General features: G+C 48.5%; 1 protein-coding gene across 1 annotated transcript in view; it reads right to left on the bottom strand.

Moving 5' to 3' along the window:
- Positions 1–18,077, bottom strand: part of LOC311102158 (membrane-associated phosphatidylinositol transfer protein 3-like) — a 164,463-nt gene that overhangs the window by 57,692 nt on the left and 88,694 nt on the right. Inside the window, exons 4-5 of the mRNA XM_084143397.1 lie at positions 4,489–4,559; positions 4,006–4,229 (exon numbers count right to left, since the gene is read on the bottom strand). Coding sequence (XP_083999523.1) covers positions 4,006–4,229; positions 4,489–4,559 — 295 coding nt within the window. The remainder of the gene's footprint in view (positions 1–4,005; positions 4,230–4,488; positions 4,560–18,077) is intronic.

Here is an 18,077-nt window from a genome sequence, read left to right as displayed (position 1 = left end):
AGGGGCAGAGGGAGAGACAGAGGGAGAGACAGAGGGAGAGACAGAGGGAGAGGGAGAGGGAGAGGGAGAGGGAGAGGGAGAGGGAGAGGGAGAGGGAGAGACAGAGGGAGAGGGAGAGACAGAGGGAGAGGGAGAGACAGAGGGAGGGGCAGAGGGAGAGACAGAGGGAGAGACAGAGGGAGAGGGAGAGACAAAGGGAGAGACAGAGGGAGAGACAGAGACAGAGGGAGAGGGAGAGACAGAGGGAGAGGGAGAGACAGAGGGAGAGACAGAGGGAGAGGGAGAGACAGAGGGAGAGGGAGAGACAGAGGGAGAGGGAGAGACAGAAGGAGAGACAGAGGGAGAGACAGAGGGAGAGGGAGAGACAGAGGGAGAGGGAGAGACAGAGGGAGAGGGAGAGACAGAGGGAGAGACAGAGGGAGAGGGAGAGACAGAGGGAGAGACAGAGGGAGAGACAGAGGGAGAGACAGAGGGAGGGGCAGAGGGAGAGACAGAGGGAGAGACAGAGGGAGAGGGAGAGACAGAGGGAGAGACAGAGGGAGAGAGAGAGGGAGGGGCAGAGGGAGAGGCAGGGGGAGATGCAGAGGCACACCTCACGGTGAGCTTAATTAGGCAGAGATGTGCGGAGTAGACTGAGAACTGCTGCTCCCTGACTGTGTGTGCTGTGAATGGACAGAATAATGAGTGGTCTCCATCTCCTTGTCCTCAAGTCACTGTCAGGTCAAACACCAGGCAGACCAAACTCCCTGTCTGTCCCTGTCCTCAGCTAAAGGAATACAAGACTAACACCATCAGGAAAGCCATTTTAAGACATCACTTGAGATTGAGTTGTTTATTAGTTTAACTGTAGACACTGTTTTGAATATCTTCAACTGTCACAGAGGAAATGTGTTGTGTCGCAGGAAAATAAATACATTGAGGCGCTTTATTTGTTGTAACTTGTTAATTGGATGTGCGATGGTGAGGAGTCAGACTGACTGGTTGACATCCTCTTTTCTGTGTGTGTGTGTGTGTGTGTGTGTGTGTGTGTGTGTGTGTGTGTGTGTGTGTGTGTGTGTGTGTGTGTGTGTGTGTATGTGTATGTGTGTGTGTGTGTGTGTGTGTGTGTGTGTGTGTGTGTGTGTGTTTGTGTGTGTGTGTGTGTGTGTGCGTGCGTGCGTGCATGAGAGCACTTCTGTGTTTGTGTGCATGTGTATCTGTGTGGGTGTGTGTGTGTTAGGTGTGTGTGTTCCCCCACTCAAGCCTCTCATTACAGCTCTCCTCCTGACACCTAGCAGCTCGCCAGCGGCGGCTGGTCCCTTCATTAGAAGAAAAAGCACATAATGCGCTCTCAAGGCCACTCAGGATCACCATGGGCCTCGCACAGACACCAAGGTGGTGTTCCAAATGGCACCCTATTCCCTCATAGTGCACCACATTTAACGCTATGGGCACTATGTAGGGAATAGGGTTCCATTGGGTATGCAACCCAAGAGAACAGCACCAGTTAGCAGGAGAAAAACACACAACACAAACTCGCTAGCTTATTCTGTTCTACACACAGGGAATCACACCCTGACCTCCACAGAGGCGTGTTTGGACTGGAGCCGCTCTTTGACGCGCTAAGAGAGTAGAGCCCATTCACTCCCTAGTGAGATTTCCCACAGAGCTGGCAAATCCCAGCAGGAGATTGAATTAGCGGCGCAGCAGCAATCTCTTTTGCCACCATCGCCTCTGCATCGTATTCCTCTGATGTTGTTGTGGCTGATGTTTACACTGGCATGCCTAAATAAATTAGCCCACACACACCCACCAGTCTTGCACTGTCATTAGTTCACTCACCATTTAATGGCAGTGGCATCAATTAATATGTGCCTGTGTGTGTGTATGAGCATGTGTCTGTGTCTGTGTGTGTACATGGGCATGCACAGTGCACACTTGTATATGTGTGGGTGTGTTTAGGCGGTCACACACATGTATTTGTCTGTGACCCCCCCAGGCATACACTCTTAGATAAAAGGGTTCCAAAAGGGTTCTTCGGCTGTCCCCATAGGATAATCATTTTTGGTTCCAGTTAGAAGAAACCTTTTGGGTTCCATGTAGAACCCTGTGGAAAGCTTCTACATGAAACCCAAAAGGGCTCTACCTGGAACCAAAAAGGGTTCTTCAAAGCGTTCTCTTATGGGGACAGCTGAAGAACCCTTTTGGAACCCTTTTATCTAAGAGTGTATGTTTTTTTTTAGGTTCTAGATAGCACTTTTCTTTCAAAGAGTGTACATGGATCAGCAATTGAGAAATGTGGCAATAACTCACACACACCCAGTGGAGACCCATGGGATGTTGTTCCTTTCAATATTTCATCCCTGGCCGTAGCTGTGCCGTGCAGGGAGGCAGGCAGGAAGATGTCGAGCTAGCTGCTGAGGCAACAATACAGCCCTCACATCTATTTAAGTTCTCGCCTTCAGTCACCAACGGCAATCACCGCACCAGACAGACAGACGGATGGAAGACTCAGGGTGCGTCCCAAAAGGCATCCTATTCCCTACTGATCAAAAGTTGTGCACTATCTGGGGAATAAGGTGCCATTTGGGACGCAGCCTCAGAACCCAGTCTCCCAGCTCCCAGTCCACACATACTCATTAGTGGAAATATAGACACAAACATTCTCACTGTCATATCAATGGAAAAGAGCTGTGCAAAACAAAGTGACATTCTACCAAAGACAATATATGTAGGGAGCTGAAAAATGTGTGCATATCCCGGAAAGACTGGCAGCTTTAAATGCGACATGAAAAGATTAGACTCTGCACAGCCAGCAGCCTGGCACATACTGTCGCCAATCACCCGAACAGAACAGAACAGAGAGATGCTGCTTCTGGCTCCTCCTCAAAACGGGGGAAAAACTGAAGATAGTCTGCAGAGTCCTCTGGTTGTCACCTCCCCAAGGTCTTCATTACTTAACGGAGATGATTTAAAGAAGAACTAGAGGATCCAAAGAGAGAGAAAGTCTTTTAAAGCTCATGTGTGGTTGAAGACTTGCAGGCAGCCATCATCATCTGCTTTCAAGGCAGCCAGCTACAGTAACTACTGTAACTGTAGATGATTTATTGAATGGGGAACCATTGACAGGCGGGCAGCAGCTTATTCTTGAGGTAACAGCTTCCTCATACGTCTCATCTTCAATTCAGTTCCCTCTATTCCACAACCCGATAAAGGCACAGGAGCCCAATAATAAACACGGCCGTTAATTAGGTAAAGAGATCATAGTGAGTCATCAAAAATCATTTTCCTTTCCACAATGGCCCCCAAATAGCACCGGAACACTAATGCATTTCAAACCAGTCATTTCAAATCACTCTGGCATTCTGTTTCATCTTTCTTTCTCTGTCCACTGAATAGAGCTAGGGGCTTCAGGGGGCTTCGGGGGGAGATCAATTAAAAACAGTGAGCAGGTTATGTGTTTAATATTCCACATGCCTCGAAAAGCTGGGAAATGTCAGTGGCATGCTAATTAACATCGCAACATCTGTTTAAAGGCTGCCTGCTCAATATATTTTCCAATTTAACCTTCAACAGAATTGGCAGCCTGGTATCTCTGGCCCGACGTCGCTGTTGACTCATTTGACTCCCGAGACCGAGTTCTGTGAATTGGAAATGGTCACTTGGGTATTGTGCCATGCCTTTTTAAAAATGACAAACATGCTTAAACAGTGCAGTGTCATTCTGACTGTCAGACTAAATCGCTGTCAAATCGCTCCTGGGTGGTGAATTCACCTCAATAGAAATGCTATCAAATAAAGCCCACATATCACAGGCTACTATTGCTTGTGATATGACTCTCCACTCTGCTTCAGCTATACAGCTCAGCAACATGAGGTAGAGCTGAGGCAATCTGAAAGGGATGAAAGGACAATACAAACTGCTCTTCAATGCCATACAGAAAGCAAAAATCATAATCAGAAAAATAAAAAAATGTAAGAATTTCAAGATTTTTTCCTCCCTTGACGTGTCGTGTGATTGACTCACTTGGAGACGAGGGAGAAGGCCTCGGCGCACACAGCCGGACAGGCCACTAGCTTGATCATCACATGTTCTGCGGCGGACTGGAAGTGGGCCCGAGCCACCTTCTCCAGCACGGAGGACAGCGTGGTGGCATCTCCAGCCTTGGTGCCAGGGTCTCCCCCTGCCGTATCCAGGATGTTCCCACCATGCATCACCAGCAGCAACACGTGGGTCTTACACTGGGTCTTCTGTAGAGCGAAGGAGAGGAAGGAATGACCAAAGAAGGGTAGGGAGGAAGAAGTAACCAATGAGGGGTAGGGAGGAAGAAAAGAGGTAAGGATGAGGAGGATGTGAGGGGAGAGGAGGGAGAAGTGGGTTAGTGGTATAAGGCAAGAGTCCTGGACCTGCATTCATATATACTATAGATAACAGAGACACAACTCATGAGCAGCCAGAGTAGTTATGCTGGTCATTTATTTATCAGAGTTTATATTGTGATTCTCCTACCTCCATGTCCTCTAACCCGTCAATGCTGCTTTGAGGGACACAGCGAAGACGCCCCAGGCGATACAGGCTCTCTACAGATTTAAGATAGGAGAGATGGGGAGAGAGAGAGAGAGAGAGAGAGAGAGAGAGAGAGAGAGAGAGAGAGAGAGAGAGAGAGAGAGAGAGAGAGAGAGAGGGAGAGAGAGAGAGAGAGGGGGAATGAAAGAGAGAAAGAGAGAATTATAGATACAGAAAGAAGAGATAGAGGGAGGAAGAGAGAGAGAAAGGAGGGAGAGACGATGGAGAGAGAGAGAAAAGTCATTACATGAGCCACTTCACACAGATGCACTGATAACGGAATGATTATTGATCCCAGGAGCTAACCAATTTCACTATTACTATTATTCCTTCCATAACTGGGAGATGGCCCCAAATCCTGTATGCCCTTAAGCTCAAATCTCATAAGCACATACTCCAGAAAAGTCAATAGTCACACATCACACAGAATCCTGTCATACAGGCATATGGTTCTGTCACGCCCACCGTAGCTGCCTGGCACTGTCATATTTTGGATCTTGGCTTGTCAGAAACAGTCAAAACAATCCAAATACACGTTGGGATGAAGAGGAAGGACGAAGGAGAGTATTTTTTCTAACCACCTGTATGGTGTGTCTATCTGCATTCCTGTGTGAAGTGTGGCAAGTCATTGGCTCCTGGCCAAACTCATTATCCTCCCTGAAGCCTCTGCATACTCTGTCATCTTATTCCTGAGCTCTTCTCTCTCTTTCTCTCTCTCGGCTCTGTGATTTACTCACTGCTTGTTTATCTGTTCTCCCCCGGCTGGTAATGTTTGCCAGGGGAGGCTTTCATACACTCACAGGCTGTCAGCTCCCAGCCCACAGCCTGTCCTACCCTGCCTGCCTGACATTCTTGCCTGTCTGTCTGCTAGCCTGCCAGCCACTCTGTCTGTGGCCACCTCTTGGCTCCTGCCTGCCTCTCCCTCCAACTCAACACTCAGGAGACCCACTGCACTATTCTGGTCAAAAAGTTAGCTACAGCAAATCAATCGAGAAGTTTCTTTGTAAGAATAACAATGAGAGGTAGCGTTTTTTATTTTTATTGGACCGGTACAGGGAGCACAGTACAAGATTAGTCATACATTTAAAATGAATGTGTGATCAGAGGTTCTCTGCATATTTACAAAGAAGTAAATTAATTGCAACCAATACAAACCTCTCAATTATTCAGTTGCAACATGGAGTAAAATAATGGGTTGAGTGAATCCAACTCACAGTCCCTAGTGATCTTCAATTTGCTTTTAAATTGGTGAACAAATTTTCAATTAGGTACAACCCTGAAAGCTATGTTAAAATATAGCCATTGTAGACAGGAGAGCCTTGCGTGTAAGCGTCATTGAAAGCTGCATACATTACAAGCACAGCTGGAGGACAGCTGGAGGACAGCGTGGTGGCATCTCCAGCCTGGGCTCCTGAGTGGCGCAGTGGTCTAAGGCACTGCATCGCAGTGCTAACTGTGCCACTAGAGATCCTGGTTCGAATCCAGGCTCTGTCGCAGCCGGCCGCGACTGGGAGACTCATGGGCGGTGCACAATTTGTCCAGGGTAGGGGAGGGAATGGCCGGCAGGGATGTAGCTCAGTTGATAGAGCATGGCGTTTGCAACGCCAGGGTTGTGGGTTCAATTCCCACGGGGGGCCAGTATAACAAAATATGTATTCACTAACTGTAAGTCGCTCTGGATAAGAGCATCTGCTAAATTACTAAAATGTAGACAGACAGAAGCCTACTTTACTATAAATAAGAAATGTTTGTTTAATTTTGAAGTGCATTGACGTAATCCTATTTGTGACAGGGAAGCTGAGTGGTGAAAAGCAGTCTCCCGTGGCCCTCTGTAAGCCTCTCCTGCAGCCTGGCAGCCTAGCTAGCGGCAGGGGATCCATTTAGGTTACCAAGGGAGTCTAACTTTCCCTCCCTCTTTCTTATACTTTTTACCTTTATTTTTATCGCTCCCTCACTCTCTCTCACAGCGACATCCCTCTCACGTGTTCTGCCAATCAATGTGTGCATTACAAGGCTCAGAGGTACATAGGGTCACTGGCTGCCTCTCTCACTACACTAATTAATTTACCCAGAAAGCCCAGTCTAGACTCCTCCAAGTCAGGAGCTAAGGGTGCCAGGACTCAGAAGCAACATGTCTGTTGTCACCACCATATCTCAACCACACTCTCAAAGCCGTCACATTCACTTCAGTTTCAGACCCTTGAGTAATTTAATAGTGCAGTAAAAATTTGAAATTTGGTTTGTTTGCTAGTACTAAATGTGGAAATTTTGCATTCAGTAAAATGCTGTATAATAAATTGAATCATGGAAATTGTGTTTTATAGGATAACCATAACCAATCCTAGTTTAATATCTAATAGTGTGAGTAAACTATAAACAAATAAGAATATTCTGGATAATTGAATATCTAAGAGATTTAGAGAGAGCGAGAGAGAGAGAGAGAGAGAGAGAAAGAGAGAGAAAGACAGACAGACAGACAGACAGACAGACAGACAGACAGACAGGGGAGAGAGGAAGCAGTACGGAGAGAGATCAGAAGAGAGAAAGTGGGCGAGAGAGAGAAGCAACGGGAGGAAGGATATTGGCAGTATGTCAGTGCTAGCTAGTGGAGGAAGAATGAACTATTGATTTGCATCCTGAACCCTCGGTGTTGTTCTGTCTTGGCCACTGTGTCTTAGAATGTCATTCCTCCATAAATTCAATGAAACCATTTTGTTGTCCTTCCATGTCTCCTGTCTCTGCCAATTGCAGAGTTCTCGCTCTCTATCCCCTGGTCCCTACAACTACTGCCACAATGACAGATTTCTATCAGCTTAGAGGCAGCAGAGAGAGACTGAGAGAGAGAGAGAGAGAGAGAGAGAGAGAGAGAGAGAGAGAGAGAGAGAGAGAGAGAGAGAGAGAGAGAGAGAGAGAGAGAGAGAGAGAGAGAGAGAGAGAGAGAGAGAGAGAGAGAGAGAGAGAGAGCGAGAGAGAGAGAGAGAGAGAGAAAGAAAGAGCGAGAGAGAGAGAGCCTACTAACATTGCCAAGTTGTTGTGAGGCCACAGACAGAAAGAGTGAGTTTACAGAATACAGATTTCCAATAAAAAGGTTGTACACACTCCAAAATATATTTCCCAAAATATGACACGCAGGGCTATGTAATGTCAGCTCCACTTAGACTGGAGCTGTGAACTGTGAGGCTAACTCTTAGTGAGGCCTCACTGGAGAGGTAGACCCGAGAGAACCTACCCAGAACAACAGTTAACCTCTACGGGATCGGTGTCCCGTATACGGGACGGTTGAGCTAACGTGCGCTAATGTGATTAGCACGACTGTTGTAAGTAACAGAAAACCTTCCAGGACATAGACATGTCTTATATGGGCAGAAAGCTTAAAGTCTTGTTAATCTAACTGCACTGTCCAAATTACAGTAGCTATTACAGTGAAAATATACCATGCTATTGTTTGAGGAGAGTGCACAACAATAGAAAACTTATCACGGCAACTGGTTTGATACATTCACCTTTGCAGGTAAATAATGAACTTACATTCAGTAATCTTGCTCTGATTTGTCATCCTAAGCTTCCCAGAGATAAAATGTAGCATAGTTTTGTTTGATAAAATCCATTTTTATATTCAAATGTAGGAACTGGGTTCTACAGTTTGAAGCCCTGCTGTCTCAAGCTCCACACCCACCCTAGATGTGTGAAAGTTAATGTATAAGCTAATGATCCATCATGTATGACATTCCTGGGAGTGTGTAAACTTACATTTTGTATTACCATATCATTTTTGTATGTTCTCTATAGTTATGTACTTGAAAATGTATCAATTGACCAATTTGGCACATTTGGGCAGACTTGATACAAAATAGTCCAGTATTGCAATGCTTCACTGGATCAATCTGAAAATTTGCACACACACTGCTGCCATCTAGTGGCCAAAATCTAAATTGTGCCTAAACTGCAATATTATATTGTGGCCTTTCTCTTGCATTTGAAAGATGATGGAACAAAAAAATTATCTTTTACCAGATCTAATGTGTTTTATTCTCCTACATTAATTTCACATTTCCACAAACTTCAAATTGTTTCCTTTCAAATGGTATCAAGAATATGCATAACTGCTCCAGGCAGTTAGATTTGGGTATGTCATTTTAGGCGAAATTTTTTTTAAAGGGTCCGATCCTTAAGACGTTAAAGGTGAGCCTTGTTTGACGAATAAGGCCCCCTGTACACTTACTGCTGGAGGGAATGTATTCATTCAATGTGACAACTCACTCACTGCATGTCAACACTGTTTTGCGTAGAGCACTAAGCAGCTTAACTACTTTCACTTAGCTTGGTCCAGCCAGTGAATGCTAGCTATGTACTAGCCTCCCAATACCACAGACAGACACCACAATAGAATCACAATCAATTATAACAAAGTTAGATCCCTCAACGTGATTGCCAGTTTGCCACAGTCAATGAACTGGGTTACGGAGTACATTTTCCAGAGCATGTCGTTGGTAATTACATTTACGTCATTTAGCAGACGCTCTTATCCAGAGCGACTTACAGTTAGTTAGTGCATACATAATTTTTTTTTTTTTTCATACCCCCTGTGGGAATCAAACCCACAACCCTGGCGTTGCAAACGCCATGCTCTATCAACTGAGCTACATCCCTGCCGGCCATTCCCTCCCCTCCCCTGGGCCAATTGTGCACCACCCCATGGGTCTCCCGGTCGCGGCCGGCTACAGCAGAGCCTGGATTCGAACCAGGATCTCTAGTGGCACAGCTAGCACTGCGATGCACTGCCTTAGACCACTGCGCCACTCGGGAGACTAGACTTCAAACGAGTTTACATCAGAAAAATGGGTGATGGATAGAAACTGTTAGGAGCCAGTCTGAGTCTGCATCAGAAATGTCACCCTATATGCACTGTCTACTTTTGACTAGGGCCCGCATAGGACTCTGGTCAAAAGTAGTGCACTATCTGAAAAAGGGTGCCATTTCGGACGCTAATCCTAATGAAAAAGTTTTTAGTATGATCTGACATGGAGCTGTGACCTCTGTGACCTGGCCCTGGAACAGTGGAGGTACGCTTACATCCAGCTTCGTCTGTTCATTAGGGCTGGGAATCAGTCATGGAAATAAAAAGTGCTGAAAACAAATTGGCTCCCTATTTAAAAGGAAGATGGAGAACAAGCTATGAAGGAAATATACTGGAGTTTTGGTACAGGTACAGCCAACTAGCGCAAAAATAATATTGCAATATTGCCAAAACGATACGATATGAAGTATCGTAAAAAATAATATCCCGATATGTAAGTGTATCGCAGGGATGTTGGAAATGTTCAGAAACGTTCCACAGGGAACTTTCCACAAGGCTGTTGGTCCATGCTGCTACTTACGCCAAATCCTGACTCTGCCATCAGCATGACGCTACAGGAACTGGGATTCGTCGGACCAGGCAATGTTTTTCCACTCCTCAATTTTCCAGTGTTTTCCAGTGCCCACTGGAGCTGCTATTTCTTGTTTTTAGCTGATAGGAGTGGAACCCGGTGTAGTCGTCTGCTGCAATAGCCCATCCGTGACAAGGATCGACCAGTTGTGCGTTCTGAGATGCTGTTCAGCACACCACTGTTGTACTGCACCATTATTTGTCTGTTTGTGGCCCGCGTGTTAGCTTGCACAATTCTTACCATTCTCCGTCGACCTCTCTCATCAACAAGCTGTTTTTGTCCACAGGACTGCCGCTGACTGGATGTTTTTTGTTTGTCGCCCCATTCTCAGGAAACCCTAGACACTGTCGTGCGTGAAAAGCCCAGGAGGGCGGACGTTTCTGAGATACTGGATCCGGCGTACCTAGCACCGACGATCAAACCATGCTCAAAGTCGCTTAGGTCACTCGTTTTGCCCAATCTTTTTTGCATTTTTCTACCCCTTTTTCTCCTCAATTGGTAGTTACAGTCCTGTCCCATCCCTGCAACTCCTGGACGGACTCAGGAGAGGCAAAGGTCGATGAGCCATGCGTCCTCCGAAACACGACCGCCAAGCCGCACTGCTTCTTGACTCACTGCCCGCTTAACCCGGAAACCAACCGCACCAATGTGTTGGAGGAAACACCGTACAGCTGGCGACTGAAGTCAGCGTGCATGCGCCTGGCCGCCACAAGGAGTTGCTAGAGCGCGATGGGACAAGAAATCCCAGCCGGCAATACCCTCCCGAATCCGGACGACGCTGGGCCAATTGTGCGCCTCATGGGTCTCCCGGTCGCGGCCGGCTGCATCACAGACCGGGATCGAACCCGGATCTGTAGTGACGCCTCTAGCACTGCGATGCAGTGCCTTAGACAGCTGCACCACTCGGGAGGCCCCGTTTTGCCCATTCTAACGTTCAATTGAACAGTAACTGAATACCTTGACGCCTGTCTGCCTGCTTTATATAGCAAGCCACAGCCACGTGACTCATTGTCTATTGGAGCAAACCATTTTCATGAATGGGGTGGTGTACCTAACAAAAGTGCCTGGAGCTGAGAACATACACACGCATTCACGTGAGCATGCACACGCACGCCCACAGAGAGACACACACACACACGGCAAAGCACAAGCATACTGTATGTTTATTTAGAGCTGTGAACACACACATTCCCACCCCAATCTGTGTCCCTGATTGCTAAAGCTGCTTCCAACCCATGTGCTGCTGCTGCTGCTCTGTGTGCAGACCTATCTGTGTTGTGTCCAGCAGGGCAGAGGAGGAGAGACGCAAAGTCTCAGGCTGCATCCCATAGGGCTCTGATCAAATGTAGTGCACTACTGTATGTAGGGAATAGGGTGCCATTTGGGACGCCGCCTCTATCTGCCAGCCTCACTGGCACTAGTGCCTCAATAGTTGCCCGCCTCTGCTGTGACTTCACACCCACACCGCTGCTATACAGTATATTTAAATCAATATGCACACCACGCTCCCTCACAACAACAGTAAACATATATAACACATCTATAACCAGTCATAAAGCTGTTAACCAGCACCAGTCACGTTTATCTGCAGTTTAAATGCATATTTTGATTTCATATCCTGTTCCTTTACCTGGAGTTGAACAACAAAATAAGTGCTGTTTAGGTGTGATTATCTGCTCACATTGTTATCACACTATATTTCCCACTACACATCCTGTCAGACATACATACACACACACACTTACACACACACACTCACACGCACGCACACACATACACACGAACGCACATAAACACACTCACACACACACGTACACACCCACACCCACACACACAGGAGAGCGTTATCAACAAACACGCCATCCTAGCAGATAGATGTATAGTGTAAGTCCAATAGCCCAGACAGCCTAGGCTATTGTTGTCTCATTCATAAACTCTATCACTTGTTATCATTATCTCTTCTCTTCTCTTCTCTGCTCTGCTCTGCTCTGCCTTTCTTTTTTGACACCCTTTTATTATTCCAGACAGAGAAGGTCTTTGTCTCCCAAGCTCTCATGCTTTGGGTATTTTCTGTTAAAAGAGGGAAATAGCAATAAGGCAAAAATTGAAAAAAGTAATTAAACCGGAATTAACGTATGAGGGAGATTGTGCCTGCTAGGCTAGCAGCGTGTTTAAAAAAGGACTTGGCTGGCTGGGGGCGAGAATGAGGCAATAGGGAGAATACAGATGAGGATGGGGAAGATGCTATTCCCTCTACATTTGTGCATGTCTGAGAGCAGCTAGCTTCAGGGTGTAGGTAGGGCTGGAGAGAGCAGCTAGCTACAGTAGAGAGCAGCTAGCTACAGTAGGCAGGGCTAGAGAGAGGAGCTAGCTACAGTAGAGAGCAGCTAGCTACAGTAGCCAGGGATAGAAAGAGCAGCTAGCTACAGGGTGTAGGTTGGGCTAGAGAGAGCAGCTAGCTACAGTATGCAGGGCTAGAGAGAGCAGCTAGCTAAGGTAGACAGGGTTAGAGCGAGGAGCTAGCTACAGTAGAGAGCAGCTAGCTACAGTAGGCAGGGCTAGAGAGAGGAGCTAGCTACAGTATGCAGGGCTAGAGAGGGCAGCTAGCTACATTAGGCAGGGCTAGAGAGAGGAGCTAGCTACAGTATGCAAGGCTAGAAAGAGCAGCTACGTACAGGGTGCAGGGCTAGAGAGAGGAGCTAGCTACAAGGTGAAGGCAGGGCTAGAGAGAGAAGCTAGCTACAGTAGAGAGCAGCTAGCTACAGCAGGCAGGGCTAGAGAGAGGAGCTAGCTACAGTATGCAGGGCTAGAGAGAGCAGCTAGCTACATTAGGCAGGGCTAGAGAGAGGAGCTAGCTACAGTATGCAAGGCTAGAAAGAGCAGCTACGTACAGGGTGCAGGGCTAGAGAGAGCAGCTAGCTACAGTAGGATGGGCTAGAAAGAGCAGCTAGCTACAGTAGAGAGCAGCTAGCTACAGTAGGCAGGGCTAGAAAGAGCAGCTAGCTAGAGAGAGCAGGTTGGGCTAGAGAGAGCAGCTAGCTACAGTATGCAGGGCTAGAGAGAGCAGCTAGCTAAGGTAGACAGGGTTAGAGCGAGGAGATAGCTACAGTAGAGAGCAGCTAGCTACAGTAGGCAGGGCTAGAGAGAGGAGCTAGCTACAGTAGAGAGCAGCTATCTACAGTAGACAGGGCTAGAAAGAGCAGCTAGCTACAGGGTGTAGGTTGGGCTAGAGAGAGCAGCTAGCTACAGTATGCAGGGCTAGAGAGAGCAGCTAACTAAGGTAGACAGGGTTAGAGCGAGGAGCTAGCTACAGTAGAGAGCAGCTAGCTACAGTAGGCAGGGCTAGAGAGAGGAGCTAGCTACAGTATGCAGGGCTAGAGAGAGGAGCTAGCTTCAGTATGCAAGGCTAGAAAGAGCAGCTACGTACAGTGTGCAGGGCTAGAGAGAGCAGCTAGCTAAGGTAGACAGGGTTAGAGCGAGGAGCTAGCTACAGTATAGAGCAGCTAGCTACAGTAGGCAGGGCTAGAGAGAGCAGCTAGCTACAGTATGCAGGGCTAGAAAGAGGAGCTAGCTTCAGTATGCAAGGCTAGAAAGAGCAGCTACGTACAGTGTGCAGGGCTAGAGAGAGGAGCTAGCTACAAGGTGAAGGCAGGGCTAGAGAGAGGAGCTAGCTACAGTAGAGAGCAGCTAGCTACAGTAGGCTGGGCTAGAGAGAGGAGCTAGCTACAGTATGCAGGGCTAGAGAGAGCAGCTAGCTACATTAGGCAGGGCTAGAGAGAGCAGCTAGCTACATTAGGCAGGGCTAGAGAGAGGAGCTAGCTACAGTATGTAATGCTAGAAAGAGCAGCTACGTACAGGGTGCAGGGCTAGAAAGAGCAGCTACGTACAGGGTGCAGGGCTAGAGAGAGGAGCTAGCCACAAGGTGAAGGCAGGGCTAGAGAGGGGAGCTAGCTACAGTAGAGAGCAGCTAGCTACAGTAGGCAGGGGTAGAGAGAGGAGATAGCAACAGTAGAGAGCAGCTAGCTACAGTACGCAGGGCTAGAGAGAGGAGCTAGCTACAGTAGGCAGGACTAGAGAGAGGAGATAGCTACAGTAGAGAGCAGCTAGCTACAGTAGGCAGGGCTAGAGAGAGGAGATATCTACAGTAGACAGGGCTAGAGAGAGGAGCTAGATACAGTATGCAAGGCTAGAAAGAGCAGCTACGTACAGGGTGCAGGGCTAGAGAGAGCAGCAAGCTACAGTAGGCAGGGTTAGAAAGAGCAGCTACGTACAGGGTGCAGGGCTAGAGAGAGGAGCTAGCTACAAGGTGAAGGCAGGGCTAGAGAGGGGGGCTAGCTACAGTAGAGAGCAGCTAGCTACAGTAGGCAGGGCTAGATGGAGCAGCTAGCTACAGTAGAGAGCAGCTAGCTTAAGTAGGCAGAGCTAGAGAGAGGAGATTGCTACAGTATGCAGGGCTAGAGAGAGCAGCTAGCTACATTAGGCAGGGCTAGAGAGAGGAGCTAGCTACAGTATGCAATGCTAGAAAGAGCAGCTACGTACAGGGTGCAGGGCTAGAGAGAGCAGCTAGCTACAAGGTGAAGGCAGGGCTAGAGAGGGGAGCTAGCTACAGTAGAGAGCAACTAGCTACAGTAGGCAGGGCTAGATGGAGCAGCTAGCTTCAGTAGAGAGCAGCTAGCTTAAGTAGGCAGAGCTAGAGAGAGGAGATTGCAACAGTATGCAGGGCTAGAGAGAGCAGCAAGCTACATTAGGCAGGGCTAGAGAGAGGAGCTAGCTACAGTATGCAATGCTAGAAAGAGCAGCTACGTACAGGGTGCAGAGCTAGAGAGAGCAGCTAGCTAAGTAGGCAGGGCTAGAAAGAGCAGCTATGTAGAGGGTGCAGGGCTAGAGAGAGGAGCTAGCCACAAGGTGAAGGCAGGGCTAGAGAGGGGAGCTAGCTACAGTAGAGAGCAGCTAGCTACAGTAGGCAGGGCTAGAGAGAGGAGATAGCTACAGTAGACATGCTAGAGAGAGGAGCTAGCTACAGTAGGCAGGACTAGAGAGAGGAGATAGCTACAAGGTGAAGGCTGGGCTAGAGAGAGGAGCTAGCTACAGTATGCAGGGCTAGAGAGAGCAGCTAGCTACATTAGGCAGGGCTAGAGAGAGGAGTTAGCTACAGTATGCAATGCTAGAAAGAGCAGCTACATACAGGGTGCAGGGCTAGAGAGAGGAGCTAGTTACAGTAGTCAGGGCTAGAAAGAGCAGCTACGTACAGGGTGCAGGGCTAGAGAGAGGAGCTAGCCACAAGGTGAAGGCAGGGCTAGAGAGGGGAGCTAGCTACAGTAGAGAGCAGCTAGCTACAGTAGGCAGGGCTAGATGGAGCAGCTAGCTAAAGTGGAGAGCAGCTAGCTACAGTAGGAAGGACTAGAGAGAGAGGAGATAGCTACAGTAGAGAGCAGCTAGCTACAGTAGGCAGGGCTAGAGAGAGGAGCTAGCTACAGTAGAGAGCAGCTAGCTACAGTAGGCAGGGCTAGAAAGAGCAGCTAGCTACAGGGTGTAGGTTGTGCTAGAGAAAGCAGCTAGCTACAGTATGCAGGGCTAGAGAGAGCAGCTAGCTAAGGTAGACAGGGTTAGAGCGAGGAGCTAGCTACAGTATAGAGCAGCTAGCTACAGTAGGCAGGGCTAGAGAGAGCAGCTAGCTACAGTATGCAGGGCTAGAGAGAGGAGCTAGCTTCAGTATGCAAGGCTAGAAAGAGCAGCTACGTACAGTGTGCAGGGCTAGAGAGAGCAGCTAGCTAAGGTAGACAGGGTTAGAGCGAGGAGCTAGCTACAGTATAGAGCAGCTAGCTACAGTAGGCAGGGCTAGAGAGAGCAGCTAGCTACAGTATGCAGGGCTAGAGAGAGGAGCTAGCTTCAGTATGCAAGGCTAGAAAGAGCAGCTACGTACAGTGTGCAGGGCTAGAGAGAGGAGCTAGCTACAAGGTGAAGGCAGGGCTAGAGAGAGGAGCTAGCTACAGTAGAGAGCAGCTAGCTACAGTAGGCTGGGCTAGAGAGAGGAGCTAGCTACAGTATGCAGGGCTAGAGAGAGCAGCTAGCTACATTAGGCAGGGCTAGAGAGAGCAGCTAGCTACATTAGGCAGGGCTAGAGAGAGGAGCTAGCTACAGTATGCAATGCTAGAAAGAGCAGCTACGTACAGGGTGCAGGGCTAGAAAGAGCAGCTACGTACAGGGTGCAGGGCTAGAGAGAGGAGCTAGCCACAAGGTGAAGGCAGGGCTAGAGAGGGGAGCTAGCTACAGTAGAGAGCAGCTAGCTACAGTAGGCAGGGGTAGAGAGAGGAGATAGCAACAGTAGAGAGCAGCTAGCTACAGTACGCAGGGCTAGAGAGAGGAGCTAGCTACAGTAGGCAGGACTAGAGAGAGGAGATAGCTACAGTAGAGAGCAGCTAGCTACAGTAGGCAGGGCTAGAGAGAGGAGATATCTACAGTAGACAGGGCTAGAGAGAGGAGCTAGATACAGTATGCAAGGCTAGAAAGAGCAGCTACGTACAGGGTGCAGGGCTAGAGAGAGCAGCAAGCTACAGTAGGCAGGGTTAGAAAGAGCAGCTACGTACAGGGTGCAGGGCTAGAGAGAGGAGCTAGCTACAAGGTGAAGGCAGGGCTAGAGAGGGGGGCTAGCTACAGTAGAGAGCAGCTAGCTACAGTAGGCAGGGCTAGATGGAGCAGCTAGCTACAGTAGAGAGCAGCTAGCTTAAGTAGGCAGAGCTAGAGAGAGGAGATTGCTAAAGTATGCAGGGCTAGAGAGAGCAGCTAGCTACATTAGGCAGGGCTAGAGAGAGGAGCTAGCTACAGTATGCAATGCTAGAAAGAGCAGCTACGTACAGGGTGCAGGGCTAGAGAGAGCAGCTAGCTACAAGGTGAAGGCAGGGCTAGAGAGGGGAGCTAGCTACAGTAGAGAGCAACTAGCTACAGTAGGCAGGGCTAGATGGAGCAGCTAGCTTCAGTAGAGAGCAGCTAGCTTAAGTAGGCAGAGCTAGAGAGAGGAGATTGCAACAGTATGCAGGGCTAGAGAGAGCAGCAAGCTACATTAGGCAGGGCTAGAGAGAGGAGCTAGCTACAGTATGCAATGCTAGAAAGAGCAGCTACGTACAGGGTGCAGAGCTAGAGAGAGCAGCTAGCTAAGTAGGCAGGGCTAGAAAGAGCAGCTATGTAGAGGGTGCAGGGCTAGAGAGAGGAGCTAGCCACAAGGTGAAGGCAGGGCTAGAGAGGAGAGCTAGCTACAGTAGAGAGCAGCTAGCTACAGTAGGCAGGGCTAGAGAGAGGAGATAGCTACAGTAGACATGCTAGAGAGAGGAGCTAGCTACAGTAGGCAGGACTAGAGAGAGGAGATAGCTACAAGGTGAAGGCTGGGCTAGAGAGAGGAGCTAGCTACAGTATGCAGGGCTAGAGAGAGCAGCTAGCTACATTAGGCAGGGATAGAGAGAGGAGCTAGCTACAGTATGCAAGAATAGAAAGAGCAGCTACGTACAGGGTGCAGGGCTAGAGAGATTAGCTAGCTACAGTAGCCAGGGCTAGAAAGAGCAGCTACGTACAGGGTGCAGGGCTAGAGAGAGGAGCTAGCTACAGTAGAGAGCAGCTAGCTACAGTAGGCAGGGCTAGATGGAGCAGCTAGCTACAGTAGAGAGCAGCTAGCTACAGTAGGCAGGGCTAGAGACAGGAGCTAGCTACAGTAGGCAGGACTAGAGAGAGGAGATAGCTACAGTAGAGAGCAGCTAGCTACAGTAGGCAGGGCTAGAGAGAGGAGATAGCTAGAAAGAGCAGCTATCTAAAGCAGGGCTAGAAAGAGCAGCTACCTACAGTAGGCTGGGCTCGAGAGAGCAGCTAGCACAGTGGGCAGGGCTAGAGAGAGCAGCTAGCTACAGTAGGCAGGGCTAGAAAGAGGAGCTAGCTAAAGTAGGCAGGGCTAGCGAGAGAAGCTAGCTACAGGGTGAAGGCAGGGCTAGAGAGAGGAGCTAGCTACAGTAGAGAGCAGCTAGCTACAGTAGGCAGGGCTAGATGGAGCAGCTAGCTAGAAAGAGCAGTTACCTACAGCAGGGCTAGAAAGAGCAGCTACCTACAGGGTGCAGGGCT

This window comes from Coregonus lavaretus, assembly GCF_964263955.1.
Source record: "Coregonus lavaretus genome assembly, chromosome: 26".
NCBI lineage: Eukaryota > Metazoa > Chordata > Actinopteri > Salmoniformes > Salmonidae > Coregonus > Coregonus lavaretus.
The sequence above is the reverse complement of the archived record's forward strand: the minus strand, read 5'-3'. Positions and strand labels throughout refer to the sequence as shown.